The 27,988-nt window shown below is 29.9% G+C and overlaps 3 protein-coding genes and 1 non-coding gene across 4 annotated transcripts; 2 read left to right on the top strand and 2 right to left on the bottom strand.

Moving 5' to 3' along the window:
* The first annotated feature begins 444 nt into the window (after positions 1 to 444).
* On the top strand, positions 445 to 5,085 carry LOC103496405 (probable serine/threonine-protein kinase PBL3). Its single transcript, XM_008458239.3, has 6 exons — positions 445 to 656; positions 2,470 to 2,807; positions 2,903 to 3,038; positions 3,681 to 3,817; positions 3,911 to 4,034; positions 4,439 to 5,085. The coding sequence occupies exons 1-6, from the start codon at positions 593 to 595 to the stop codon at positions 4,825 to 4,827; spliced, it is 1,188 nt and encodes a 395-aa protein (XP_008456461.2). The 5' UTR covers positions 445 to 592; the 3' UTR covers positions 4,828 to 5,085.
* An 839-nt stretch (positions 5,086 to 5,924) lies between these two features.
* LOC103496409 (xylulose kinase 2) lies at positions 5,925 to 12,082 on the top strand. Its single transcript, XM_008458240.3, has 11 exons — positions 5,925 to 6,177; positions 6,317 to 6,971; positions 7,083 to 7,171; positions 8,603 to 8,667; positions 9,164 to 9,219; positions 10,073 to 10,193; positions 10,274 to 10,348; positions 10,427 to 10,480; positions 10,613 to 10,707; positions 10,817 to 10,991; positions 11,668 to 12,082. Exons 1-11 carry the CDS (start codon positions 6,119 to 6,121, stop codon positions 11,898 to 11,900), a joined length of 1,677 nt encoding a protein of 558 aa, XP_008456462.2. The 5' UTR covers positions 5,925 to 6,118; the 3' UTR covers positions 11,901 to 12,082.
* A 3,546-nt stretch (positions 12,083 to 15,628) lies between these two features.
* LOC103503223 (transcription factor PRE6-like) lies at positions 15,629 to 16,960 on the bottom strand. The gene is made up of 2 exons (XM_008467365.3): positions 16,755 to 16,960; positions 15,629 to 16,057 (listed from the first exon to the last, which is right to left on the bottom strand). Exons 1-2 carry the CDS (start codon positions 16,890 to 16,892, stop codon positions 15,905 to 15,907), a joined length of 291 nt encoding a protein of 96 aa, XP_008465587.1. The 5' UTR covers positions 16,893 to 16,960; the 3' UTR covers positions 15,629 to 15,904.
* A 3,523-nt stretch (positions 16,961 to 20,483) lies between these two features.
* On the bottom strand, positions 20,484 to 20,602 carry LOC127148730 (5S ribosomal RNA). The gene has a single exon (XR_007819805.1). It is a non-coding gene; the product is annotated as a 5S ribosomal RNA (ribosomal RNA).
* Between the last annotated feature and the right edge of the window lie 7,386 nt (positions 20,603 to 27,988).

Genomic DNA, 27,988 nt, shown 5'->3' with positions numbered 1-27,988 from the left:
AGTATTTTCACAAGTATTGTTGTTTACAATACTTCTCCTAATAATATGTTATAAAAAGAAAACAAGTACGATTTTCAAATACTTATATGCATCTTATGTTGTGACAGTCTATTTAAGTATACAATTATCGGTTATCAAATAACACACTTTTTTTTCCTCGTGATTTATTCCTAATCATTAACCCTTTAAAAACTCAAATAGTTATAACTTGAACAATTATGGTTAAAAATTAGACATTTTGAATAGTTTAAAGAAAGAAAAACAAAAAGTCGAAGATATGTTATTTCTTTCTATGAAATACACAAAAATAGGTATTTTCAGAGATCACAAGACAAAAGGAAACCAAGTGGAAATGCGAAGATATTTAATAACTTCAGGAATTGACATTACGGAAATTATTGAATTGACATATTGGAGGAGGCAATGACTTGCATGAAGGCAACAAGACTTACTCAACCCTTCATATTCTTCTTCCTTCTTCCTCAAATGGGAAGGGAACCCCAACTTTCTCTTTTTACTTTTTCCCCATTTCTCTCTTCCCTTTCCCTTCCATTTTCTCCCAACTTTCTTCCTTTCCATTCTTCCCACCCCAATGGGGAACTGCTTAGCTTCTTCTGCTAAAGTTCAAAATGCCCACACCTCCCAAGGAACTCACGGTAACACTCGTATCTCCATTTCTATCTATGAATCTCTTACTCTTTTCTTCTCTTATTATTTATTTTTTTGCTCTTTTTTGACCTTGTGGTTTCTGGGTTTTCCTTGGATTTTTCATTGCTTTGATCTTCTGTTTGGTTTGGTTACTTGGAATTTTTGGTGGATTGTGCTGTTTCCTGTTGTTTTCTTTTTTCCCTCTTTTCTTTCTGGTTTTAGCATATTTGAGAAAAGGCTGCTGGTTTTATGATATTGTGTATTGGTTGAAGTTTCAAATTGTTTATTCTGTTTGGAAAGAAAAAAAGATTTAGAGACAAATGTAATTTATTTAAGTCAATGGGATTAATTATTTTTTATTTGGAGCTTTATGAGAAAAGGGAAGAAGGTAATGAGTTTACTATCGTAAGCTTTCTAACCTTGATTAATTAATTGAAAATTAAGTATGACAAAGTTGAATTAGAAATTTGTTTCAATTGTCCTAACTTCTAAGAAATCAACCATTGCCAAAAGTGAGCGTAGCATATACTAATACAATGTGTTCAAATCTACCACTCCCTACCTAACTATTGTATTGAAAAAATCAACCATTTTAATCACATATTCTTGAAAAAATAAAAACAAGATCTGAAATTCATGAGGTAACAAAAAAATAATTCATTTGAAATTTTACAAATTTTTCTGGAAATGAACAACCATGATAACCACTTACTTTTTAGTTCTTTGGCTTTTTAAAGTTAAAGTTAATCCTATAAACACTGTTTTGGATTTTGGTTCAAACGTCTGTTTAGTTCTAATTTCTCATGTTTTAAAAAGTTTTAAATCCACTTCTTTGTAGTTTCTAATAAGTTATTAAACTTTTAATTTTTTGTTTTATAGATTCTTATATTAAATTTGTTAGTTTTTGACCCATTTGGTAACCACTTCAAATTTTGAAGTTACGTCTATAAACACCACTTTTACCGTACCAATAAGCTTATTTGTTTTATTATGTACTTTCTCTGGTATTTTAAAAAAACCAAGTCAAGTTTTGGAAATTGAAAAAAAAAAATTCAAAAACTTGTTTTTGATTTTAGAATTTGACAAGAAATTTAAATGTTTCCTTAGGAGGAAAACCATAGTTAAAAATTTAGGAGTTAACAATAAGAAATTAGAAAATAGAAAACTAAAAGGAAATTGTTATCAAACACGACCTTAATAATTATGCCTAAATATTGTACTGTGAAACTTGCTTGGAATTAGTTACAAGGGACGAGTGAAAAGGAATGAACCGTCTTAAGTTATAAAGTTTTACAAAAGTAAAGATGTTAATTTTTTTTCCTTTTGATTTGCCACTCTAAATTTCCAAAATTAAAAGATTATATATAAAACTTAGAAGGTAAAAGGTTTTCTATGGTTATGATATTTTTAAATCATTGTGGCCGTGTCCGATGCAAGCATTAAAGGACATAATTAACAACAGAAACCTATTAAATATATACATATGTGTGTATTTAAAAGTTTATAGACTTATTAATAACTTTTTGAAGTACAGTGCCCAAAAGGATGCAACTTTAAGAATTTAGAAATATTTTGGAAACTATTTGAAGTTACACAAGGAGTAGGCACCTATTAGATAGATACGTAATTAAAAGTTCAATGATTTATTTATTTCTTGTAGTACAGTGTCAAAAAGATGCAACCTTAAAAATTGGGAGCTATTTTAGAAACTTTTTAGTAATAGATAAATTAAATTGATATTAGATACAACTTTAGTTTCAAGGATTAAATAGATATAACTAATGAATCCCTGAAGTTGTCTTGTATTCCTTTATGGATCAGAGATCTCCCAAAATTCAAGCAAGCGACATCCATTAGTGCCTTCCAACCTTCCTAACTCATTGTTGGATAGGAATAAAAATGTACCAAGTCTTCCCACACCAAAAACAGAAGGTGAAATACTGTCATCTTCGAATTTGAAGCCTTTCTCTTTCAATGAGCTCAGGAATGCTACTAGAAATTTTCGACCCGACAGCCTGCTAGGTGAAGGGGGATTTGGTTATGTTTTCAAAGGATGGATTGATGAAAACACATGGGCCGCAGCAAGGCCGGGATTAGGAATGGTTGTTGCAGTCAAGAAGCTTAAGCCCGAAGCATCCCAAGGCCACAAAGAGTGGTTGGTGCGTATAGCCTAATTGATGCTATTTTCTTTTTCACTTTTCATGTGTTCCTTCTGTCATATGCTTGTCTTCAACTAACTGCAATTAAAATTCAGACAGAAGTTAATTATTTGGGCAAATTTCATCATCCAAATCTAGTTAAGCTGATTGGGTATTGCTTGGAAGGCGAGAACCGATTATTGGTATACGAGTTTATGCCAAGAGGGAGCTTGGAGAATCATCTCTTCAGAAGTAAGTTCTGTAAACTTTACATGTACATAGTGGAAAAAACGCCTTTACCTGGCTTCTGTTCTATAGATGCTCCATATAGTTGACTCTGCTGCTTGGACTCATACAATGCCATTGACTCTGTTTCTTGAATATTCTTCTACGAAATATGTCTGCCTCTCTCTCAAATGCTCTAATTATCAGTTGTCACATTGTAAAGATAGTTAATAGTTCATTTGTGTACCCTGATATGAACTGGATTAGGAGCACTCAAAGGGGGTGTTTGAGGTACTGAATTAAGTTACGAAGTCTAGAGTTAATATGTTAGAATTAGGAAGGGGGCAGAGTTGTAAGATGGAGTTTCTTGATAATTGTGCAAACTTTAATAATTTTATTATTGAAGTTGAGTTAATTAATACTAACTTATGAAGTTGGTGGGGCAAGCACTTCTAAAGTGTTTAAAATGGCTGCTTTTGCATCTTGAGGACTGTTTACATATGACCCTCTTTATAAACTTTTCTCTCTTTTGAACAGTTTTATAGTGAAAAATTTGCTTTTATGTGAGTTTTGATATGATATGAATAAAATATCATGTGAAACCCCCATTTTATTTCGACTTGTAATAGATGTAATTCAACAAGCTCACATGCTAAGTTCTGTGTGCAGGGGGTTCCCAACCTCTTTCTTGGGCATTGAGGATCAAAGTGGCTATAGCTGCTGCCAGAGGGCTTTCCTTTCTCCATGAAGCCGAATCGCCTGTTATATATCGCGATTTTAAGGCATCTAACATCCTACTTGATGCGGTAAGAAAGCGATTCTTGTAGATAAAAACACCCACATCCGTTCTGCACAAATGCTATACAACCTTGTTACAAGAACTGTTGTTTGTAATGCAGGAATTTAATGCAAAGCTTTCTGATTTTGGTTTGGCGAAGGCTGGTCCAACTGGAGATAGAACTCATGTAACTACTCAAGTTATGGGGACCCGTGGCTATGCTGCACCCGAATATATTGCTACAGGTTCGTAACACACCAACATACATTGTACTTTTGCAAAGTGTTGGTGGTTCTCTTTTATTTACATAAACTGAAATAAGTGCAGCTAAATTTGAAAGGATAAGGCATAATTTGATAAACCATTTAGTTTTAGAATATTGAACTTATAAATACCACTTCAACCGATGAATTTGTTTGATTTGTTATCTATGTTTGAAACATCTACGTCAAATTTTGAAAGCGAAGTACGTAGACCTGGTTTGATAACAATTCAGTTTTTAGAAAATGTTCACATAACAGATTCCTAGCTTTTACACTACACACTACCCATTATCCATGCAATTTATTTCATTGAGGTTTTTGCTTTATGGTGTATTTTTATTTTCCATATCGTGGCAATTAACCGTTTAACATCCTCTTCTGTCTAGGTCGACTAACATCCAAAAGTGATGTTTATAGCTTTGGAGTTGTGTTGCTCGAATTGTTGTCAGGTCAACGTGCTGAGGACAATCTTGTTGACTGGGCAAGCCCGTATTTGGGTGATAAAAGAAGGTTATTCCGAATTATGGACACCAAACTCGAAGGACGATATTCTAAAAAAGGAGCTTATGTAGCTGCAAATTTAGCTTCACAATGCCTTAGGAATGAACCAAGGGCCCGACCTCGAATGGCAGAAGTTTTGGGTGCATTGGAGGAACTTGAATCCCCCAAAACTCCAGCTAGAATCTCACATTCAGTTCAACATACTCCTACTTTGTCAAACTCAAACACCGATGGGTCTCTTTCGACACCGCATCAGAAGTCACCACAACAATAATAATGAAGATGTATTGAATAGAGCCTTCTAAGATTTGAGCTGGGTAAAAATCTTTCATAACGTCCGTGCTACTGCCAAATATTGATTAATTTTTGTTTATATTATGATTTTAGTTAACGAAACATAGAGGAAATTGAATAGTTTCTTAAGTAAGTTTAGAGTATCAACATGTATAACACAATACAAAATTGCAGACTAATATAGTTCCTTTTGTAATTCTTTAAAAATGATGCAATATACGCAATTATTAATCTTAAATCTGCTTTGACTTAAACCTTACCCATCATATTACTATTCTTTTTTGAATCATTGTGTGAAATATACTTGAAAATGTTTCCTTTTTTTAGAACAATGGTGTTGAACTTCTAAGTGAAAAACTCACGTTAACAATTTTTTTTCTGAAATGAACACAAAAATGATATACATACAGATGAGAAATACATATCCAAAGCTATAATTTTTTTAAAATTTTTGGGCTTATCTAGCAGAAGAAGGATTGTCCAATGCGAGAGATACACTCAAATAATATCATCTTGCATGCCCTAAAATTTCATAAGTTTAATTCTAGTTTGTTTTAGTTTGAAGTTCATTTAGAAACAACTCCTTTGAAAGTTCTTTTTTTCTTGTTAAGTTTATGGATGAAAAAGTTTGTATTGTTTAGTTGTTGTATATGTCAACAAATAAACATAAAGCTATAAGTAATTTTGAATTTAGGTTAAAGGAAAAAAAAAAAAAGAACACTATAAACACAACAACCGAAAATTAGAGATTGCAACATCTCATTTATTTGGATTTACTTTGTTAAGGCAATCAATCACTCTATGTTTTTTAAATAAACTTCACATTTCAAGATTAAAATAAAAAAAAATGATGTATTGTATACCAATACATTTAGATAATTTTAAGAAAAAATATTTTGAATAATAAAACTTATAAAATTTAAAAAAAAAAATAAAATTGTTTAATAGATTGTATATTTTCAAAGTTGAAGTAAATAAGTGAAATGATTGGCAAAAATATCAGCAACGGATCTCGTAACGATTTAGAGATATTTTAAAATTTAAAGTATATTTGAAGTTCCGTTTTAGTTTAAATTTAGAGTTTATCCCAAAATCTTGACCTTACCTGACTTTCCATATTAAGATTCTGCACTGAAGTAGGAATGGACCTCGTTGCTTAGTTCTATGTATATCCAAACAATTCATATATATATATATATATATATATATATATATAAAGAACGCTCCTCTAACCTTAATTGCCCTCTTGATTGGAAGATTTTTGGATTTCAATGGAGCATTTATCTCTACCCGATAACTCTTACTTTCTCGGATTCGACAGTTCTACACAGTATGCTTTTGCCAACAATTGAGATTCTACGTTTCTTCTATGGATTCAATTTTGATTTCGTTTAGACTTTTGAATCACTAGTTGTGTACCCTTTTTTTTTTTTTTTTAATCTTTTTCACTGAACTGATTTTTCTGTTAGGTCTCTGAAAGCAACTGTGTTAGATTCCAATCTCAACATTGTTGCCTCAGAATTAGTTCATTTTGATTCAGAACTGTCCCATTACAAAACCCAAGATGGAGTTTACCGTGATTCTTCTATCAATGGTCGAATCGTTTCCCCCACATCCATGTGGGTGGAAGCTTTGGATCTCATGCTTCAAAAGCTAGCCAAGTCCAATTTGGATTTCGCTAAAATTGCTGCAATCTCCGGGAGTGGACAACAACATGGTAGTGTTTATTGGAAAACTGGAAGTTCTACAATCTTATCTTCATTGGATCCTCAGAAGCCATTAGTGGGTCAGCTTGTGGATGCCTTTTCCATTAAAGAATCACCCATATGGATGGATAGTAGCACTACTGCACAATGTCGGCAGATTGAGGAAGCTGTTGGGGGAGCTTTAGAATTGTCTACACTTACTGGATCGCGAGCTTATGAAAGATTTACTGGACCCCAGATCAAGAAGATATATGAAACTCAGCCTGAAGTTTATCAAAATACTGAAAGGATTTCCCTTGTCAGTTCTTTTGTGGCGTCTCTTCTCATTGGAGGTTATGCCTCCATTGATGAAACTGACGGTGCAGGAATGAATTTGATGGATATTAAGCAAAGGTCCTGGTCTAAGAAAGTGTTAGAGGTACAATTTGCTGAAACTATGATTATGCAATGAATATTAGCTGTTAAATTACAATAACCCTATTCGCAATCTTGTTTCTTGATTTTATTCTTAATTCTACCAATACCATAGGCCACTGCCCCTGGTCTGGAGGAGAAACTCGGGAAGCTAGCCCCTGCATATGGAGTGGCTGGTTACATTGCTCCATATTTTGTTAAGAGGTTAGTCTTCTTCCTAAGACCTGCATAAAGAAAGGTGATAAAATTCTTTTTTTTTATTATTCTTGTATCTAATGTCTCTTACACAAGAGCGTAGTACATAGAATGTAACCTGTTCGGTATATCCTAACATACAATGCAGTACAAAAATGTTCCACAACATGCTTTTAATATTACGTCAACATTAACATAGGAGAGTTAGTCATATGGACGTCTGTATCTAGTAAAGGATTAGCAAAATGAAACATTTTGTTCTATCATCAACCATTTTATTCATTTTATATGCATGATCTTTTAGTGAGTTTTTGAGAATTCTGTGTATTTCTCTCTTTGGGGTTTTGTCCTAACTTGACCAATAGGGAAACGACAAATGTGGCCTCTCTTCCCTCCTTACTTGAGGGGAGGAGAGATGCTCGTGCTTAGATTCCTAATCCTAGTCAGGTATTTTCTTGTAATTCTCTATTTGGTCGGTTGTTGGATCTTGCCCCCTAAGGAGTTGGTCTTCCATGTGGTTTAGAGGATTAAGATTCCTAAGAGTCGGGCCTTTTTGTTGTTTGATGTGTCGGATGGCGGAGGAAGATCTTGATCACCTATTTTGGGATTGCCATCTAGATGAGTGTTAGAGCTACGATTGAGGAGTTCCTTCCCCATCTGCCTTTCAGGATAAGGGAGGCTTTTTATGGTGGGCTGAGGTGTGCGCGATTATTTAGGATATTTGGAGCAAAAAGGGGTAAAGAGAGGGGATATACTGAGATTTGGTCTTTGGTTAGATATCACTTTGGGCTTTGTAACTATTTTATAGGTAACATTTTACTTAGTTTGTCCTCCTTCCTTTAATGGGATGGTTTTGTGAGCTGGTATTTTTTGTGTCGTTATATTCTTTCAAATTTTCTCAATGAAAAATATGCATTGTTTATACATATTAATCCAGCACAACTTTGTCAAGGATAATTGATCAAATTAGTGGAAACTAGAATGAAAACTAATTTTCGTCCCTCGATTGCCCTATAAAAATTCATAATTTGAAAATAAAAAATATGACATGAGTATGTAATAGGGAATCTCTTTCCATAAACAAAGGTTGCGTCTCATAATTTCCATATTAGGTGCGCTATGTGTGGGAGTGCTCTCCTTCAAAATCTTCATGCTTTGAGTGACATAAAATGCTTTTACCAAAAGTCAAATTTTGTGAATAATATGCTTGGAAACTGCAAAGTAATTTTATCTCATGATCTTGAGGCATATCAAAAACATTTTCAAAAATGTAGAACAAATATCAAAGTGATTTCTTTTCATACTTTTCACTTAAGTTTTTAAAATTGAAGTGTTTTGCTAAAAGTACTTATCCTAGAAACATTGACAAAACTTGCTGTTTTATTAAAAAGTACTTACTAGTTAGTTCAACTGCTGATAATTTTACAAATCTTGGTGTAGATATAACTTTAATCAGAATTGCTTGGTTGTTCAGTGGTCAGGAGACAATCCCAACAGCCTTGCAGGTGCTTAACATCATCTTTTCCTTCTGTAACTTCCCTCCCTACGTGCACGATATTTCTTTCTCTGCTTAATACAAGAAGATACGAATGACTTCTGTTGAAACATATAAGTTCTTGCTTTGTTATCCTGGTTTGGTCTGGATATATGACATTAAATTTCTCTGATTTCAGTAGTTCTCTAGTTACCCCAATTCATAATTAGTTCAATTTACTTTCTAGATTTAAATGCTATTAGCTTGGGTTTGGACTTAGTAAATAAAGGTGTTGGAACTTAAAAGCTGATCTGGTGCAATTTAAACCATTTCCTCTTTTTCTTGATTAAGTGTAAAGGAACAAAAAGGAATCTTATTATGATGCTAGGTTACCAATATTTCAAGGTTCTCAACTATTGGGGTAAAAATATTAATGGCTTCGAGTCTAGTCCAAATTTTGTATATTTTTCTTGTATATTTTTCTCTTTTAACTATATTTTGTTTTCCCTTATTTTTGGAACACGCAGGTCTAACTCTTAATACTCCTGGGGATCTTGCAATTAGTCTTGGCACAAGTGACACTGTGAGTTCATCTGTTCTTTTAGTAAATTCATAATATGAGATTGTAGTTTGAGTTCAACTGGACTGGGGGCTGGCTGGCAAAGGACCAATGTAATAAGTGCTCTACTTTATTTCAAGCTGGTAAAGTCAATGGGAGAATATCAAAAGAGTGTTTGGAGTTTTTTTAAAAAACTTCCTTTTAAACCAAATCAAATTTTCTATAGTGCCTTTAGAAAAATAATAATATAAGGGAATATTTGGGAGTGAGTTTTAAAAAGATTAAAGTAGCTTTTTTCATGTTCAAAATAATTTTGAAACATCTTTAATCTTTCAAAATCAGTTTAGTATTTGATTTTATACTGTTAAACCCAAATTTTATAGCATTAGAACTGATGTTAGTCATTAAAAATATGTTTTGGAGTGATTTTGAATATCAAAAATTGATTCTAACAATTTAAAAAACACCACATACATGCACCAAGTATATTTGGTATGGCTTATTGAGTGGTTTGGAGGATTGTTTTTTTTAATTGTACTAAATAAAAACCACTTCAGAAAATTGTTAATTCGATAACAACTTTTGAAGCAACACCTTGAGAGGTAGATCATCAAAAATTGACTTTAAATGATTGATGAAAATCCTTCAAGCATTTCTTTTTTATATAACCACTTTTGGATGGCAATAAAAGATACTGTTCTTTAAAACACTTTTAAAGATAATTTATCGATTGAAAATAATTCTTTTTTAAAAAAGGTGCTTAAACTAGAAGGTATTGCAAACACACCCAATACATTTCCTTTTATTAATGTATAAAAGCTTTTACAAGTCTTACTCAATTTTTGTAGTTTGTAATCAGTTTGTGCCTATTATTTAGGTATTTGGGATTACTAGCGATCCACAACCCAGGTTAGAGGGACATGTTTTTCCAAACCCAGTAGACCCGGAGAGCTACATGGTAATGTTGGTTTACAAGAACGGATCATTAACACGCGAAGGTGATGCAATTTCCTTTGCCTTTATTGTAAATTGTTTTGTATAATTGTACCATCTAAATTTAATGAAAATTTTTCTTCAGATATTCGCAACCGCTATGCAGAGAAGTCTTGGGATACATTCAATAAATTTCTGCAGCAAACGCCTCCTCTAAATGGTTTAAGACGATCCCATTTTTTCAACTTGTAATATTTGTGGTTTCATTTATTTTTCCTTATCTTGAGCTGTAATGTAGGTGGAAAGCTTGGATTTTACTATAAGGAACATGAAATTCTTCCACCCCTTCCAGGTAGAACTCCCTTTATTGCTCACACTTTTACTTCGATTGCTAAGACAACAGCATATGGATGTGTTGAATCCAACTCCAATGTGATCATGAATCTAAAATTGTAGCTGACGAGGTAATTACTTTTGGTTTCAGTCGGTGTTCATCGATATAGCCTTGAAAATTTCAAGGGTAACACTATGGAGGGAGTGACCGAAAATGAGGTGGAGGAATTTGATTCTCCTTCAGAGGTTAGGAGGATTACTAAGAGAAAGATCTTTGTTTGTTTGCACAAATTCAATTGTCTTGATGTCTTACTGAAAAGAACTAAATAAAATAACAAATTAACTAATATATCAGGTACGAGCATTGATTGAAGGCCAATTCCTGTCAATGCGAGCTCATGCTGAAAGATTTGGGATGCCTTTGCCTCCAAATCGGATCATTGCAACTGGAGGAGCTTCGGCGAATGAGACCATTCTTTCCTCCATAGCTTCAATCTTTGGCAGTGATGTCTATACAGTTCAAAGATCTGGTATGTTGTCTTATATATCATCTCTATAATGACATTTTCTAACTAGTAATATCGGCTCAGTCTATTTTGGAAGATTAATAAAAATTTCATGTTTGGCTATATGATCAAAGATGATTTTGAAAAAGTTGAAAATACTTATCATGAATTTAGGATGACTACTATTAACCTGTGTTTTTAGAATTTCAAATTTTTTAGTTGATTATTCAAGTCAATGCTACGTAAATTTTGAAAAAAGCTTTGGTTGGTCAAAAAGCAATTTTCATCCTTCAAAATCATCCAAAATTCAGAAAATGCAACTTTGAGCATTTCTCCTGGCTGTGTTTATAGAAAACATACTCTTCAAATTTGTTTCAAACTTACTTTTAGCACTTAGAAAGTCAATTTGAATAGGCCCTTATTCTTGAGGAATAAACGCAGATGTTAGAATTTTCATAGTTACTTTTTTTTTATCTAATCAAACACAAAAAAATTTTCAAAAAATTGCTTTAAACGATTTCAAAGTACTTTTCACCATTCCGCAAGTGATATGTATGGCTCTTCAACAGTATGCTCTTTTGTTGCATTCTTTTCAATCTCAGAATAATGAACTGGGATATAGTTCTACAAATATTTCAGCTCTAAGTCTCACTCAAAAACGTAATATTTATGTGGACTTTTCTTTTGGCTTCCTTTCCAGATTCGGCTTCGCTCGGGGCAGCATTGAGGGCTGCTCATGGTTGGTTGTGCAACAAGAAGGGGAGTTTTGTACCCATCTCCACCATGTACAAGGACAAGTTAGAGAAGACATCTCTGGCTTGCAAGCTCTCAGTGGCTGCTGGAGATCAGGATCTGGTTTCCAAATATGCTGTTTTGATGAAGAAGAGAATCGAAATCGAGAACCGTCTTGTTCTCAAGTTTGGACGATGCTGAAACTATGGAAGGCTGCTGCACATTCTTGTTTATAGATTAATGATGAATAGAGCCGTAATAATATAATGTCTCCCATTGGACCGTAGGAATAATATCAACCGAACTGAGCAATTTGAACAGTGGGAATGAATAAAAGCTTAGTATTTACTTCAATGGTAAATAAAATAATGCCTTTTTTGGAATTTTGAGACTAATGATTGGTTTCTCATTCAGTTATTTATGTTAAGTGCTTTATTACCTATCTCTCTGGATTTGTGAGGTGTAATACACTTGAAAAGATGTATTTGGCTTGCAAGTTCGGAATCCGAAGTCTCCTGTTTATGAGGGGCTCTAATTCTGAAGCGTATGTTAGTTTTTAAAACTGAGATTTATTTGGATAGTTCTCACCTGATAGATCAGCATTTAATCTATTCATTTGTAAGTAAAAATTATACTTTCGTTGATTTAATAACATTGCCTATTAAAAGAACATACATTTAATGTTACACAAACTTCTTTGATGTTAGTCAATAAGGGTGAACCAATATTGAAGAAGGTGTGGCGACAACTGACATCGAAGGTGACTAACAATAAACACCTTTAAGAACAACTTCCTTACACCTTTAAGAACAACTTCCTTCGATATTAGGTCTGACATCGTATCCCTATCACGTTGGTTCTCAACTGGTATTGTAACTCAATTTTTGTAGCAGTGACATGCTTCTTAATTCGGTTTCAAGAAAATAGTAAGCAATTATGTTTCAATTAAAAAAAATTGTTATTGAAAGAAAAATTCTGATTAGAGTTTATTAGTTATAATTATCAAGTTAGATTATATAGATATGCTCACCAAAACTATTATGTAAAAGAACCTTCAAGAAATTCAAGATGCTTTTGAAAATTACAAATGAAGGAGTGTTTAAATGTAATTTGTAAGTTCCAATTTGTCCTTTTTGAGTTCTTCAACATGTGATTTTTTGAAGTATATATGTACAAGATTATCTTCTTGAGATATCCATTTTAGAAGAAATAAATATGTATAAAGGTAGAGTAAATTTGGTCATTAAACCACGAATTCTCTCTATAGACTCGAATCGATACCCTCCCCAGTACTGTCAAAACGTACTCCTTACAAAAAGTTATTTCATAATTCTCTTACCTTCTAAACTTTAGCCTATTTATACTCCAATTCTTCCAACATGGAGACCGAAACACTTAAGTGAATGAAGTTGACACTTTTAAATATCACGATCAAATTGAAGAAAAATCATTCATATGATGTAAAAAAAAAACATATAATTTCATCTTAAACACAACACAATATCATCCTTGTAAAAGATAGATAAAATAGTTTGTTTCTGTAACGAGAGAGAGAGAGAGAGGAAAAAGTATAGATTTATGATAATTAAGGTGATTAAGAGCTTAATTTGCCAAGTAAAGAAACAAAGATGGTTTAGTTTAGTTGGGCAATTAATTAAATTAAATACACAGAGAGAAAAGGCAGATTTTGGAGTTTGTTGTGTGTTTCGTTTTTCTTTTGAAAGAGAAAGTGAATTGAAAGACGAAGGACGGTTAGCTTTTGAGGTTTTCATGGCGGCGACTTAGGAAATACCAAAACAAATATATAATATATATATATATATATAATAACGCAAATTTCTCGCCATGTCTTTGGGATTTAATTTAGGGTTTTCGAATTTCTATTTCTTTTAAACAATATTATCTTCAAAAATTCAGTCAACATTGCGGCCTCTACACACTGCCAAACCTTTCACCTAAATCTAATCTCCACTCTCTAAATTAATTAACCTTTAAATTCATACAAGTCTCAACTATTTGACCATCAAACTTCCATAGTTACAGACATTAAACCCACAAAATATTTAATGATAAAAATTAAACTATCAAAAAATAATACTTTAGGTACATTTTGGATGTACCTGTTTTTAAGTTGTGCATCTCATTCTCATCACTTTCATTGTACAAATATTGAAAATATTTCATAAAATAAACAAGAAGAATATTTGAAATTCAAATTTGTTAATGGTTAAAAGGTTATAATAAAGGAACATAGAAAAAATATCAATTTTTATTACTAAACCTTGAGTATCCTTAAACTAATAATTACTAAATTTGGAGTTGTACAAATTTAAATCTTAAATTAATAATCGTACAAATTTAAACCTCAAACATTCATAACTTAAATCTTTTGTTATATATTTGATCATACTTACATGTTCAAAATCTAAATTGATACGATTATTAAAGTTTAAATTAGTTGATAGAATATTATATGAAGAGATACACGTGTGTAGTAGGTTAATTAGTGATGATATGAAATAATAAAATGAATTAGGTATTAATTAGTAGTGCATTGCCTTGAGGGATAAGGCATGAGAGAGAGAGAATTATGAAAGGGTTTGTTTTTTTGTATTTGGTAAGTGATATATCCAAAGGGATTCTGTGGGGTTTTCTTCTCTTATGAGTCCGTGAGATTTTTGTTTCTTAATTTTTCAAATGGATTTTAAATTCATTGTATCATCAAATTAAAATCTATACATCTTTTCATCTCTAAATTAAATTAAATTAATTACCCAAACACAATATATATATATATATATATATATATATATATATATATATATATATATATATATATATATATATATATGTCATGAGACACATCACCACCCCCACCTCTCTCACATAAACATCTTTATGTATATATCTATATATATCTTTCATCAATTTTTGTTTTGAATAATATATAATCACTCTTTAACTTTCTACTTTTATAAATTAATTGAGTTTTGTTTTCATTAATCCAATTTCAAGTCATTGTCTAATAACAATTCTTCAAATTAAACATCAAATACTCGCATTTATGGTATGGTGTTAATGCTCATGTTGGTCATATTCGACGACATTAACTTTAAGTTCATTAATTTAAAGTATTTTATATGAATTGAAAATTTATAATTAACATTAGTAGGAATGAAAATATGATAAAAAGAACTAATTATTTATAATTCTTGGATATTTTTTACAACTAAATTAAAAATTTTAAGTGTGTATTTAGTAACAAAATAGAACCTAAAAATATTAAAATTTGAAATAATACTCCAATATAAAACCTAAAAAATGTAAGATTTCAAACCTTAAAATTAAAATAGAAAAGAATTAAATTTAAAATTTAGGAGTAAAAGTAAAAGATTCTAAAACTTGGAAGGAATATACATTTATTAAAACTTTTATATATTTGATAATTTAATTGAAGACAAAAAACTAGAAGCAAAATTGTCCTTTCATTCATTGTTGGCTCCACCACACATTCATATATACCCTATACTATATTTAACAAAAGGATATATAGGAGAAACTACCTCCATCCATTTTGCTCTTTTTATTCATTTATTATAATCCTTTTTTTAAAAACAGTTCCATTATTTATTGTTTTTATTCCCTTAAATTAAATACATAAATAACACACCATAGATGCATATATTTTATTATTATTGAATATATAATAATTTATAAGCATATGAGATCATCACACAACACACTCTTATCCATGATTATTTTCAAACATACAAAAACATGTGCATGTCACGTGAACGACAACCACCAATTGAATAATTTGAAAAGCAAACATTGATCGATATATATATATATATATATGTGTGTGTGTGTGTGTTTTTGAGTTCATAGAATAATAATATTATATAAAGTCAAAGGTACTACAAACTCTCTGCTCAAAAGAGGTGTTATATTATGCATAAAATATCACACACCCTCCTGTGTAGTGGCCTAATACATTGGCCAAAAAAGCCCTACCTAAATAATAATTTAAATATCATACACATATTATATTATATTATATTATATTATATTATATTATATTATATAATATAATATAATGTTATATTATATATAAATATAAAGAGAGGAGAATGAAAAAGGGAAATTAACGACGTCGTAGTAATTAATTTATGGGTAGGGAAACTGTGGTTATTTAAATGGGTTCTTTACAGAAATAAACTCCTAATAATGGCAGCCTCGGCGCTGTCGTTTTCAGTTGCTGCCAAAAGTTGTGACAATCGCTCACTTAAATCATCCACTTCTCTGTGTAAGTTCCTTATGTAGTTGCATGTTTCTTGTAACACTCTTGAAGCCGACACCTACACTCGTAAAATTAAATATATCATTACAAGATTTTTTACAACAGGTGAAAGCTATAATTAATTTTCCAAACTAATATTTTAGTCGCATTTAATTTTTCTTTTTCTAAAACCACACATCAGTTTAAGTACACTTTAGTTCTAGAGAGTTTTAATGTGATCTTGTGCAAGTCAAGATGCACAAAAGTATTTTTTTTTTAAGTCATTTATGTGACAGAGATTTTACAGTACTAGAAATAAAAAGTAGAAAACCTTTGTAAGAAAGAGATCATTATATTGAGAGACTGCCAGAATGTAGCTCGTGAGAGATTTATCCATCATTCAAACTATTATCTTAGTAAGTTTTTTCATTTATTATTATCAGAAGTGGATAGATTTTGAAATCTATATGGGAACGGATATCATTAAAATATATATGAGGGAGTGATTGAAATAGTAGGAAAGGGTATATATGAAGAAGAATAATGAATTGAAATAATGGGATGGTGTGTGGAGGGGGGAATTTGGAGTATCCCAGATGCATTGGCAGTGGAAGGAGGGAACAATATGAGACCCACAACCCGACATGTGGGGAGACAATATTTAATAACCCTTTTGGAAACACAAAGAAGAAGATTATAAACAAAAACCAAATTAAAGATGATTAACAAATATATTCTTTTATGCTAGTTGAAGTATGCTCATGTTTTAAATTTACCTTGTGGGAGGCACGGGGATTACGAAGCTCGGGTATGAGACGTTGCAACTTAGAAACAAGATCAGCGATTTGATCGTCGGAGATTAATGGAGAAGAAGCTGAGGAGTTTCTGGAGCGAGAAGATCTTCTTGAAGACATGATGAAAAAAATTGTTGTGATGAAGGCAATAAGAGAAGTTTTTAGGGAGCTGAGAGAAATTAAAGGACAACGTTATGGGGATGAAGGGAGAAAGATATGGGATGGAGATCTATATATAGAGAGAAATATGGAGGGAGGGAGAGAGAGAGAGAGAGAGAGAGAGAGAGAGAGAGAGAGAGAGAGAGAGAGAGAGAGAGAGAGAGAAATAATGGGTTTGGTTTGGTCATCTGCTGGGGTTGAAGCGGACAATTGCATGGGAGAAAGCAGTGGGCGATTTTGGCTTGCTTTTTTTCCCTTTTTCTTTTGTCACACACACATATTATTCAACCTAACTACCCTTCTTCATTAATTATTATTAATTACTCTAAATCATCATTTATTTATGAAAAATTATTGTGAATGAAAAAATATTGTAAAATTAATTTTTACAAAATACAGTAAAATCTCATGTTCTATTATTTATTTTTCTATATTTAAAAAATGCATATTTTAATCTTTATTTATTAGTTCCATAACAAAATTACATATCTTCATCTATTAATAAACGCTCAATCAAATCAATCAAAATCGATAATCTCTCCCGTAAATGATAACGCGAATATAGAGCTTGTCAAGTTGCCAATTCTTGGAAGTAAACCTTTATCTAAGGGTTTTTTTGGAAAGATTTCTGAGAAGATAAAACTTATTAGATAATGTGTTTTATTTTAATTGTTTGACCTTGTATCTCTATATAGGCTCTTATTATTAGATTTTGGGATATAACGAGGATGTTACGTGTGTCAATCTCATTAAAATGTTTGAATGTGTTCAATAATGTAATTGGTTTGTATGGGAATAAAGACAAGGTTTTAACTAAAAACCAAATAATAATAAAAAAAATAAATTTTGAGTAAAAAAGGTGAGTATCTTTTCCTATCTTTTTCGACATGGGTTCCACAACATGAAATGTCGAAAGTTCTACATTTGGACAAATAGTAACTCTGTCTAACATTTCAAATTTTTCAAGTTTTGTTTACTCTAACCACTTCATGAAAGTTTTAAATTAAAGCCATTGTTCAGTTAGTCAATATATATATTCTACAAATTTATAATTGGAATATTATGTTTTCAAATTTATATAGGGTGATTCTATCGATTAGAAATTTGGACAAAATTGAAGAAAGTAATCATGGATATAAGTAAAAACAATAATTTCTATTGGTGTAAAATTTTTTTGGGTGGAGCCAAAAGCAAAGAACATGAGAGTTTATGTTCAAAAGTGGACAACAATGTCATGTTATCATGGAAATATGTGGAGGTCCACATGATGTGTCCTTATTAGTTGGTATCAAAGCCTTGGTCTAAATTTAAGAGTGGATAGAACCCTCATATTTAGAATAATTAAAGAAATTTAGTCACTTTTGTTCTCGTTCTATCTAGGTGATAAAATAAGAGCATGTGTGTGATTCGTGATAGTGCTCATGCTCGAGTGAGCAAGTGACCTAAGATGAATAGAGAGGACCTTGGGATTTACAACACGTGCTCTCACTGTTGAGAGTGAAAACTGATTCGTTTAAAGGGAGACTCAAAATGATACTAACAAAGTTATTAGGGCTTATGTATGCCTAAAATAATTAACAATATCATACCTTTGTAGGTATGTATAGAAGCACCTTGTCCTTTTAACTATTACTACATTGATTCAAAGGATAGATAGGAGTTGGATAAAACCAAATCGTTGTAAGTTCAAAAATCACACTCATAATTAACTTAACCTCCAAACATATAACTAATCAATTTTAAGCTAAGCTTCCCAAAAAGCACTACGCTGGAATGCTCTAACTCTGCTACATTGCACTTCAAAGGGATAATAAAATGAAAATATAACTATGGAGAAAATGATTGTGGCGACGTGGAAACCCTATTAAATGGATAATAAAAGGAGTTAATATAATATATGTGAAACAAAGAATTTAATATGAAGACTGAGACTAGATTAGAGAGAGAGAGAGAGAGAAATAGGCAAGTGAATCATCTTCCATACTGTCAACTTCTGAGGCTGTCGCCAAATTGGGGCAAGACTTCAAGTGGGTTAAGGAAAATATGCTTCTCTATCTCCCTACTTAAAGGCCCTCTTTGTGTCACTCTCCCCAGCAAACCCATGTTACCCTTTCCAACTTCCTATCTCTCTCTCTCTCTATCTCTCTTTTTTCAGTTTCCTTTTCTCTATAATATATTAATATATGTGTCTCGAGGACTACTCGAACCTCAAGATGTGCTCTTATAATTATAAGATAGACGTGTTATTCTAATTCTCTTGTGGCTAGTTTATTTGTATTGAATTTAATAATATGTTATCTAATATGGTATCAAAACTTATACAACACTTCAAACATGTTTCTAGTATCTATTGAAAAGAAAAAGAAGTAATGATCGAAACATAAGACACGTGTTATTCTTATCATTGTCAATCAGTTTTGAGACGAAACTAATATAAATCATCTAATAATTTTTTTTTAAAAACTCTTCTTCTCCAGCTTTTCATTTTCCAATCTTAATTATTTTAAAAATTATATTTCTAAAATTAATTATGTGTCTACTATGTATAAATTGAAAGTAGTTTTTTAGGTATTTTGGTCAAATTATTATTGGGTTGGAGGCTTGGAGTTGTAGAACTATATAGTATATCTTGTTTTGTATATACTTATTATAAAAAAAAAAACATTATATATTATTGTAATTCATATGATTTGGAACAAAAAAATTGTGTCAAAGTATAGGAAGTAAAAATTCAAGAACTTTGGGTTATATATTTACTCTTTCTTTTGGTTTAAAGAGCTTCACTAGATTGTAACTTTTGGATTTTGGTTAATTTTTCTATAATATCCTTCTTAATTATTACCTAGATGTTAATTTTATTTGATTTGTTATGTGACATGGTTTAGTTTATTTATTTATTTTTGTGTTAATTCAAACACAAAAATTGTTTATTAGGTTATACTAAATTTAGAAAAATCATTCAAATTCCAATTTTTGAATATGAACAAATGAGAATTTACTAGATAGCTGTTTTAAATTTTTTTATAATCATTTTCGATTAATCACTTAGTACAATCACTTTCTTTTATTCTATAATAATAGTATATATAATAAAAGCTAAAGCAGTTAGAGTGTTTTTGTCATTAATAATTATAGATTGGAATGATTTTTGTAGTACATTACATTAATTACAACTTGAATGCATATAATACAATACTTATTCACTTATTTTCAAATAAGTAGGTATGATTATATAGTCATGTGACATAATAATTTAAAGTAAAGCTTGACTCCATCAAACTAAAAATTCAAATAATGAAGTGTATGAAAAGAGAAGTAAAAGTTGAGTATGATATTTTATTTTTTATAACTAAAAGTTGAGTATGATTATTTTAGTTTTTATGTCTTTATATATTTTTTTTATACTTTAATTTGCCTTGTACATCCAACATGGATGTAAAAGAACACCAAGAACTTAAGAACAAAAATAATTCAAAAAGGAAATTAGAATCAACCTAAATAGGATAATTTTCAAGTTAATTTTTTTAAAATTTGAGAGCATGTGGTAGTTAAGGGGTGCAACACGAGGACTTCCCAAGTGGTCACCCAACTTAGTACTACTCTCGCCCAAGCACGCTTAACTGCGGAGTTCTGATGGGATCCGGTGCATTAGTGCTGCTTTGATCGCACCCAAGAGCATGTGGTAGTTAAGATGCATAAATAATAAAATATACAAAATTACACCGACTATTGATATAAAGAAAGAACTTGAATCGAACAAGATATTGACGTAGACTATAGAGAAAATCTACGGAGAAACATGAATCTCACATTAGTGCATCCTAGTTTACTAAGATTTATGCTAGTTGCAAAATTCTTGGTAATACCCTCAAACATGACATGACAATATAGCTTCCTGCAAGCTCAATCGAATCAAACAAGAGAAAACATATCTTTATAACAAACATAACATCATCATTCTATTGAAATCATGAACATTATTAATGGATCCAATAACGACATCGTTGTCATTAAGAAATGTTAAACAAGAATTCAACTTGAATGAATCTTTTGATGAGACTGACAAAATGACAAGATCTAAGGCGTCACATGTCACAGATTAGAAAACGAATAACAACCTAAAAAATTGACCATTTGTAGTGTATAATATCAAATAGGATCTAAATCGGTAGAGTTGTCGTATCTTAAAAGTAGGATTGTACATAACTGTGTAAGACAACCAGAGCAATTAACCAAAAAAAAAAAAAATCCTTAAGCCTCACAAAGTCTTTTAAAAAAGAAAACCAACCTCAAAGTAATTATCATATCTAAAAGAGATAACCATAACTAGGGGGTCATAAAAACCAAATATGTTTACTTCCCTTGGGTAGTCAAGAGGCACATGCATGAATAATACTAGAGATTTAGAGGTGCAAGGAAAATAATAATAATCAGTGATGGAGCACTTAATCGGAGTTAATTTGTTTTCTTTTTTCTATGTATTGATCATTATTTTTATGTCAACATATATATAGTATAAGAAAACCTCGTATATATACACTCAAATTTTAATTATACAGTATAAATACTAATTTGGGATTATATCACTTATTAATTTACTTGATGCCTTATGACATTAAAATTGGTATGTTCAAAACTTTGCAGAGGTATATCATGTCTCTCGACTTTTATCAAATATTTAACAACATAATTAATTGTGAACTAGATTTGGGTGTATATATATATATATATATATTTTAAGACTTCAAAGCATAATAATAATAATGGAAGAATGAGCCACCTAAACCTAAGGCTAGATTACTAAAAATCCATTTATTTAAAAATTAATCATTCCCTAGTATTTTATTTTTATTTTTTAGTTTTTAAAATTTAGGTTTGTTTTTTTCTCCATCCTTCCTTTACTCTGATTTTTATTTATTTTTAATTAAAAGAGTTTGAACTCAAAGATAACTTTTAAAAATAAAAAACATATTTTCTTTAGACTTTTTAAATTTTTTATTTTCTCAAATTTGACCTGGTTTTATAATATGGGATGAAAGTAAAACAACAAAGTTGTAAAAAATTATTGGTAATTAATAAAAATGTTTATAGACATCCTTTTCAAAATTAATTAAAAATAACAAACTAAATAATCATCCGACTTAACTTAAATTGTTAATTAAATAGTTATGAGTTTTTTTAATCAATAATCAGGTTAAAAGATAGTTATTTATTGGAAAAGAAAAAAAAAGAAAAGAAAATCTATATCTACCCTAATTTATAGTTTTACATATATTATTGTATGTTTTTTAGCTATAAATTCTTAATTAAAAAATTAAGTAAGAAAAAAATTTCAACATTTTAAAATATAATAAAATAAACTAAAATATTGATATATAATATATATTAAAATTTTAGATTCTATCGATAATAAACATTAATAGTCTTTCATTACTATTATATATCAATATGATAGATAGAAGCATATCAATTATAGATATACAATTTTAAATTTTGCTATATTTTCTAATATTTTGCTAAATTTATCTTTTATTACAATTTTCAAAATGTATTTATTTTTATATAATTTATAACTTAAAATTAAATCTAGATTTTATATGACTAATAAGGTAAGACTGTTAACATTTTATCTCTTGACATCTAAATTCTATATGAGTAAGTTTCAAAGTTCTACAAAATTAAGTATTGTGGAAGAAATTAACACTAAAGGGAAAAAAAAAAAGAAAATAGAGAATTCATCTTGAAAGAGAAAGTTTTAGAATACTTTTTCACTATTTCAACACAGATTCATTCACTTTTCTCTTCTTTTTTTTTTTTTTCTTGTTCGTTTTTTAGGTGTTCTATAAGGAGTCATGACTTTTCTATTTATAGACATCAGATCCTTTGCACCACTTGGGTAAAAAAAAAATTTATAGATTATATTTGTATTATATGAATATTTTAAGTATCTCCTTATCCAAAGGAATTTTTTTTTGAGTTTAAAGACATCTAGGATATTTGTAGTTAAAATTTTTCTTTAAAATATATATTCACCCACTACTAGATATCCAAAGATATCTTATAGTCATATCTACATTATTAAGGCTATATATAAATATACTTCAACAAGTTTCTAGATAGTTAGAATTGTTTGGATTTTGAAAAACAAAGCTATTTATTTTAAATTGTTGTTAAATTTTTAAATTCCGTCTAAAATAATATATTTTTTAAAATTGAATATTTGAAGATGTATTTTGAGTTAGTATGGTTGGTTGAATAAGGGATTTAGAGAGTAAATATTGCAAGAAATTAGGAACAAAAGAAGGATGATATTTTATAGAAGAATCACATTTTGAAACTTTGGGGATTGTGAAATTCCTTCCTGATAAGAAAGACATGAAATTTGAAGAAGAAAGGGGTAAGAGAAAAGAAATTAGGGTTTGTGAAAGAGGGGGATGGAGGTAGAACCACAAGGTTGACCGGTCAGAATATGATTATATTATTATTATTATTGTTATTATTTTAGGTATTTGAATGGAAATGATATCGATGTCTCGTGTCACGACACCGCACGTGTCGTCTTGTGAACTCTGCACAAAATCCAACCTTTACCTTATTTTGTGCAACGACGCCGTGTTCCTTTTAACATTATCAAACTCTTAATTCAACAATTCAACTTTTACCTAATTTCCTAATTTCTTTCTTCTGCTTTTTGCTACTTAAATCTTCCATTTTCCTTTTCCTTTTCCTTTTTTTTTTTTCTCTTTTTTTTTGCAAAAAGAAATACTATATTACCTCATTTTGTTAGGATAGTTTTTTCTTTGTCCATCTCCCTCCAGATTGATTATTGAGATTTGTATAAGTTAATGTTTTTAACCTATATTCAAACAATCTATTCTTTTCGATCTTTTTAGTGAATCTCAGTCAAAATTATGATATGATTGATAAAATAATTCGCATAATTTTTTCAAATCGTTCGAAAAATTAAAAATCCCACTCTCAATATTATGAAATTTTGGAAAGATAATTGACAATTCTCTTTATATGATGGGTAAATAAATTTAATAGTGGAAACATACATTAGGGGTACGATTTGCAAGATCGTATAAGACTATATGAGATTTGGAAAAGGATTACAAGAGTAAGAATTGGTATAAAATTTGAAAAGATAACATATATTATGAAAAAAAATATGTGAATGTAAGTTAATCTCCGGCAAAATTTTATCAAGAAGCTCAAAATTATCGTTTCTTTTGTCTTTTTCAATGCAATTTTATCCTAAATGAACACCAAGATCAAGCTTTTTTTTTTTTTTCTTTTTTCTTTTTGTTAAAATTTCATCCAAGATGAAAGGTTATCCAATTAGTTTTTTCAAAATATTTTTGCAACAATATTTTGTTTTTAATATCTATATGTTTTGCTTTCTTTCATTACAATTTTTCAATAATGGGGTTCTGCTTTGTTAAAGAATGTACTTAATTCCAAGACAAATATTAAGACTATTATAAACTATATATTTATTATGGTTAATTATTAGCAACCATTTCTACTTGGTAGACTATTTTTGTGTCTATTTCAATGATAATTATTAATAGATGTTTTCTATAACAGTCACAATGTATCATAAATATATTAGTCCGGACATACACTTGCGAATATTAAAAAATTGTATATATAACGTCAATGTTACATAGTCGTTTTCGTTTTGTTATTAATACTAAGTTTATCAATAATTTACTATTTTTAAAATTTTGATATAATATTTCTTTGGATGGAACAAATGAGCATGAAATTAAAAAAGAAAACATTAATTAATTTGTGAAATTAACATAATTTTTTGTGATAATTGATTCATCCTTTTCTAATAGACTAAAATGATATTTAATCCAAAATATTTTATAACCTTTTGCGAAACATTTAAACCATTGGTGTGATAGGGACAGAAAATAGGGTACTAAAGGTGAAATTAAGTGTGAGATTCGAAGAAATTGCCAAATTGGATAGCAAGTTACAAACTTCAATTTTCAACTCTTTCAGAAAAAAAAACGTACAAAATAAACAATCTTTCAGAATTTACCTGACAAACTATATACATATATGTATATAACAACTCATTCTTTTGTACCCCTACCTCCCTCTTCTTTTCCTTTCCACTTCAAATTGTGTGTGTGAATACGCAGGAGTGTATAGAGAATTCAATGCACAAATTAGAATATGGTCTTTTCCTTTCTGAGTCTACGTTTATCTGAGTGGAAACGTAATAGATCGATGAAGGTTAATCTAATTATATTATTTGTAATTCCTAGTTTATTACGATTACCATCTCCATCCTAATCTAATTTCATTTTCTTTTTATCTCTATAATTTTAGCTGCCTTTGCATGTGTAAAAGTATCAAGTTAACTTTATAAAAGTGCAAATATTCTTTTTAATCAGATTAGACAAATATTAAAAAGTATTTTGGAATATGGATCACAGTAGAACGAAATTGAAACTATGAAGATATATCAAAACAATATTTTATTAGAAGCATTTTCAAATATAATTACAAAATAAACTAAAATATTTACAATACAACACATATTCGTGTCTAACAATGTTTATTATTGAGAAAATCTAAAATGTTGCTATATTATATAAATAATTTATAAAATTTGCTATTTTTTTTTTTTTTATAAATTCCCATTTGAATATATATTTAAAATTTTAATTTGTTCGTCATTATTAATTTCAAACATAGTTGGATTAGTAAGGGTTCTCTTTGATTAACAGGAGATTAGAGAGAGGTAGTAGTACTGATTGTTATTAATTAGGATCAGAGGAAGGGTGGCGGGTGAAAGAGCTGGGCATGCATATGTATTTTTAACAAGTTTGAATTTCTCGCTTTTCCATGTTCAAACCAACCATACAAAATAACAAAATATAATGACTTCAATGGTGTGTGAACATGAGTAAAGGTAAATTGGGTAAATTGAATTGAATTTGGGGGTACATAATATTTAATATTTAATATTTAAGGAAATAAGGTTATAGAAGAAGGGTCGTTCAAGGACAAGAAAAAAGAAATAATGTACTAACAATTGAATATTCACATAATATTCAACTGCATTTTAGGGTTGTAACTTTATAGATTTTAGATTTTTCAGTACTACTTGGCAGTGTAGAAAAATTAGTAGAAGGTAAGGGCCACATCCTGATTATTATTGCTCCCTTTCTACATCTTTGGATGTATATAGTGAAACCACATCATGGTGTTTTTCGTTTCTTTTTTCCCAATATGCAATGGTGTGTTTGTTAAATTAAAATTTCTCAACTTGACAGAATAACAAATTATTAAGTTTGAAACACTAATTATAAAGCGATTTGGATATATATATATGTATGTATGTATGTATACTAGAGAGTTCAATAATAGTGTTGTGTTTTCATTATTGTTGCTATTTTGATTCTGTCACACCCATGAAAATCAACTTACCCATATAAGAATGTGTGTAGAGTGAGGATTTACCTTTGTGAAAGGTTGAATTCATCCTAAAAGGACCTCTTTAGTAAAGTTTTATGTTTCATTTTCTTCATTTCTTAGCATTAATTCTTTGAAGTTGTTTGAATTAAATTTACACTTTTTAAATCTATGACATTTGAATATAATTAATGAAGTTTATTCGGCTTTCTCAATTATTTATGGGCTAATTTTTCTAAGGGGGATTTCGTTCGTGTGAATACCTTAAGGATAATATGGTTTATAAGCCCAATAATGCAACCACATTACTACCACACTTTCTATTTCGTTTGTTGAACTTAATGATATCTTCTTATATTAGATTTGTGATTTGAGTTTGGGTGCTAGTTGAATCTTAATGTTAATGCTATAAAGGTTAAGATTAAGGAAACACTGACATACGACTGGCTAAAAGACTAGATATATAGGTTGTCATTGTTCATTACAACATAAAATACATCATAGAACTAAAAGATTATTGGTGACGATCAAAATATTGAAAGCAATGCGACTTTTTTGAATTTGGTATAAAACATGCATCAATTTGTCATTTGAACTTTAATAAAAATTAAAACTCTAGATTTTCAAAAGTGATTATATGGCAACCCAATCATCCAAAAATATGGAAGTTACCTCTCATCATTCAATCCTAACGAAAATGACCAAAATATGCCAAGACTAAAATACATGTCTTTTTTTTTTTTTTTTTTTTAGTTTATAGTCCAAAATAGAACAATCTATGAATTTTAAAGACCAAAATAGGATCTAAACCAAAATTAAAAAGTAAGATAACATATTAAGAGATACATTAATTTTTTTTTTCAAGAAATCAACAAAAATAAAGATGAATAGAAAACCAAAAACAAAGAATCTATAAAATTACTAGACTTAAATTGTTACAATAAAATATTTAAACCCAACATGAAGTTCAACACGAGTTCTTTAACATATATTTTTTTCCTTATTCACATGCTAATTAGAAATATTTATATAGAACGTCATTCAACTTGGAATTGTTAAACATGCTAAGTTTGAAAAATGTTTTTATGTCTTTGCTAACCACATATATTTAATTAAATAATTAACGCTATCACTTATTTTAAATTACAGTTGGTTTTACATGATAATTAATTTGAATTTAAAGAATAAATTACTAAATTTTGGCATAAAAATTAATCAATTTGTTAGTAGAAATAAATAAGTATAAATTAAATTATCCCCATCTTTAATCTAAATTTAAATATTTTCGTATCCGGACCGATAAACAATCAATCTTTAAATATAAATATAACAAATAAAAATTAACCAGGGTGGAATGAGAAATGGGCTGAGGAATGTATTCCTTGTCCCTGTCCTCGTTTAGCTCATAGGAAAATTTTTTCCTCCACTCCCTCCCCCAAAAAATGAGAAATCACTACTTGATTTTGGGGAGAGCAATCCACGCGAGGTCCGTCTCCATAGAAAAACTAGACAAATCTACCTTTAAGTTTAGTAGGAGAGCTTAACTATAAAAACTATTTTAGATGACAAAATTATAATAGACTACTACATGTGTCTGTCGCGACACGTATTGTTGTAGT

This window comes from Cucumis melo, chromosome 3 (genome assembly GCF_025177605.1).
Source record: "Cucumis melo cultivar AY chromosome 3, USDA_Cmelo_AY_1.0, whole genome shotgun sequence".
NCBI classification, from domain to species: Eukaryota; Viridiplantae; Streptophyta; class Magnoliopsida; order Cucurbitales; family Cucurbitaceae; genus Cucumis; species Cucumis melo.
Note: the sequence above shows the minus strand (reverse complement) of the source record. Positions and strands in the feature narration are given on the sequence as shown.

What these genes read in the sequence shown, in the direction of transcription:
- LOC103503223 (XM_008467365.3), bottom strand. Translation starts at nt 16,892, where the DNA reads ATGTCTTCAAGAAGATCTTCTCGCTCCAGAAACTCCTCAGCTTCTTCT. An exon ending in ATCCCCGTGCCTCCCACAAG is followed by an intron (nt 16,058 to 16,754) that starts GTAAATTTAAAA and finishes TTACGAGTGTAG; the next exon opens with GTGTCGGCTTCAAGAGTGTT.
- LOC103496405 (XM_008458239.3), top strand. Translation starts at nt 593, where the DNA reads ATGGGGAACTGCTTAGCTTCTTCTGCTAAAGTTCAAAATGCCCACACC. An exon ending in CACCTCCCAAGGAACTCACG is followed by an intron (nt 657 to 2,469) that starts GTAACACTCGTA and finishes TTTATGGATCAG; the next exon opens with AGATCTCCCAAAATTCAAGC. An exon ending in CTAACATCCTACTTGATGCG is followed by an intron (nt 3,818 to 3,910) that starts GTAAGAAAGCGA and finishes TTTGTAATGCAG; the next exon opens with GAATTTAATGCAAAGCTTTC.
- LOC103496409 (XM_008458240.3), top strand. Translation starts at nt 6,119, where the DNA reads ATGGAGCATTTATCTCTACCCGATAACTCTTACTTTCTCGGATTCGAC. An exon ending in GCTCCATATTTTGTTAAGAG is followed by an intron (nt 7,172 to 8,602) that starts GTTAGTCTTCTT and finishes ATCTTGGTGTAG; the next exon opens with ATATAACTTTAATCAGAATT. An exon ending in AATTTGATTCTCCTTCAGAG is followed by an intron (nt 10,708 to 10,816) that starts GTTAGGAGGATT and finishes CTAATATATCAG; the next exon opens with GTACGAGCATTGATTGAAGG.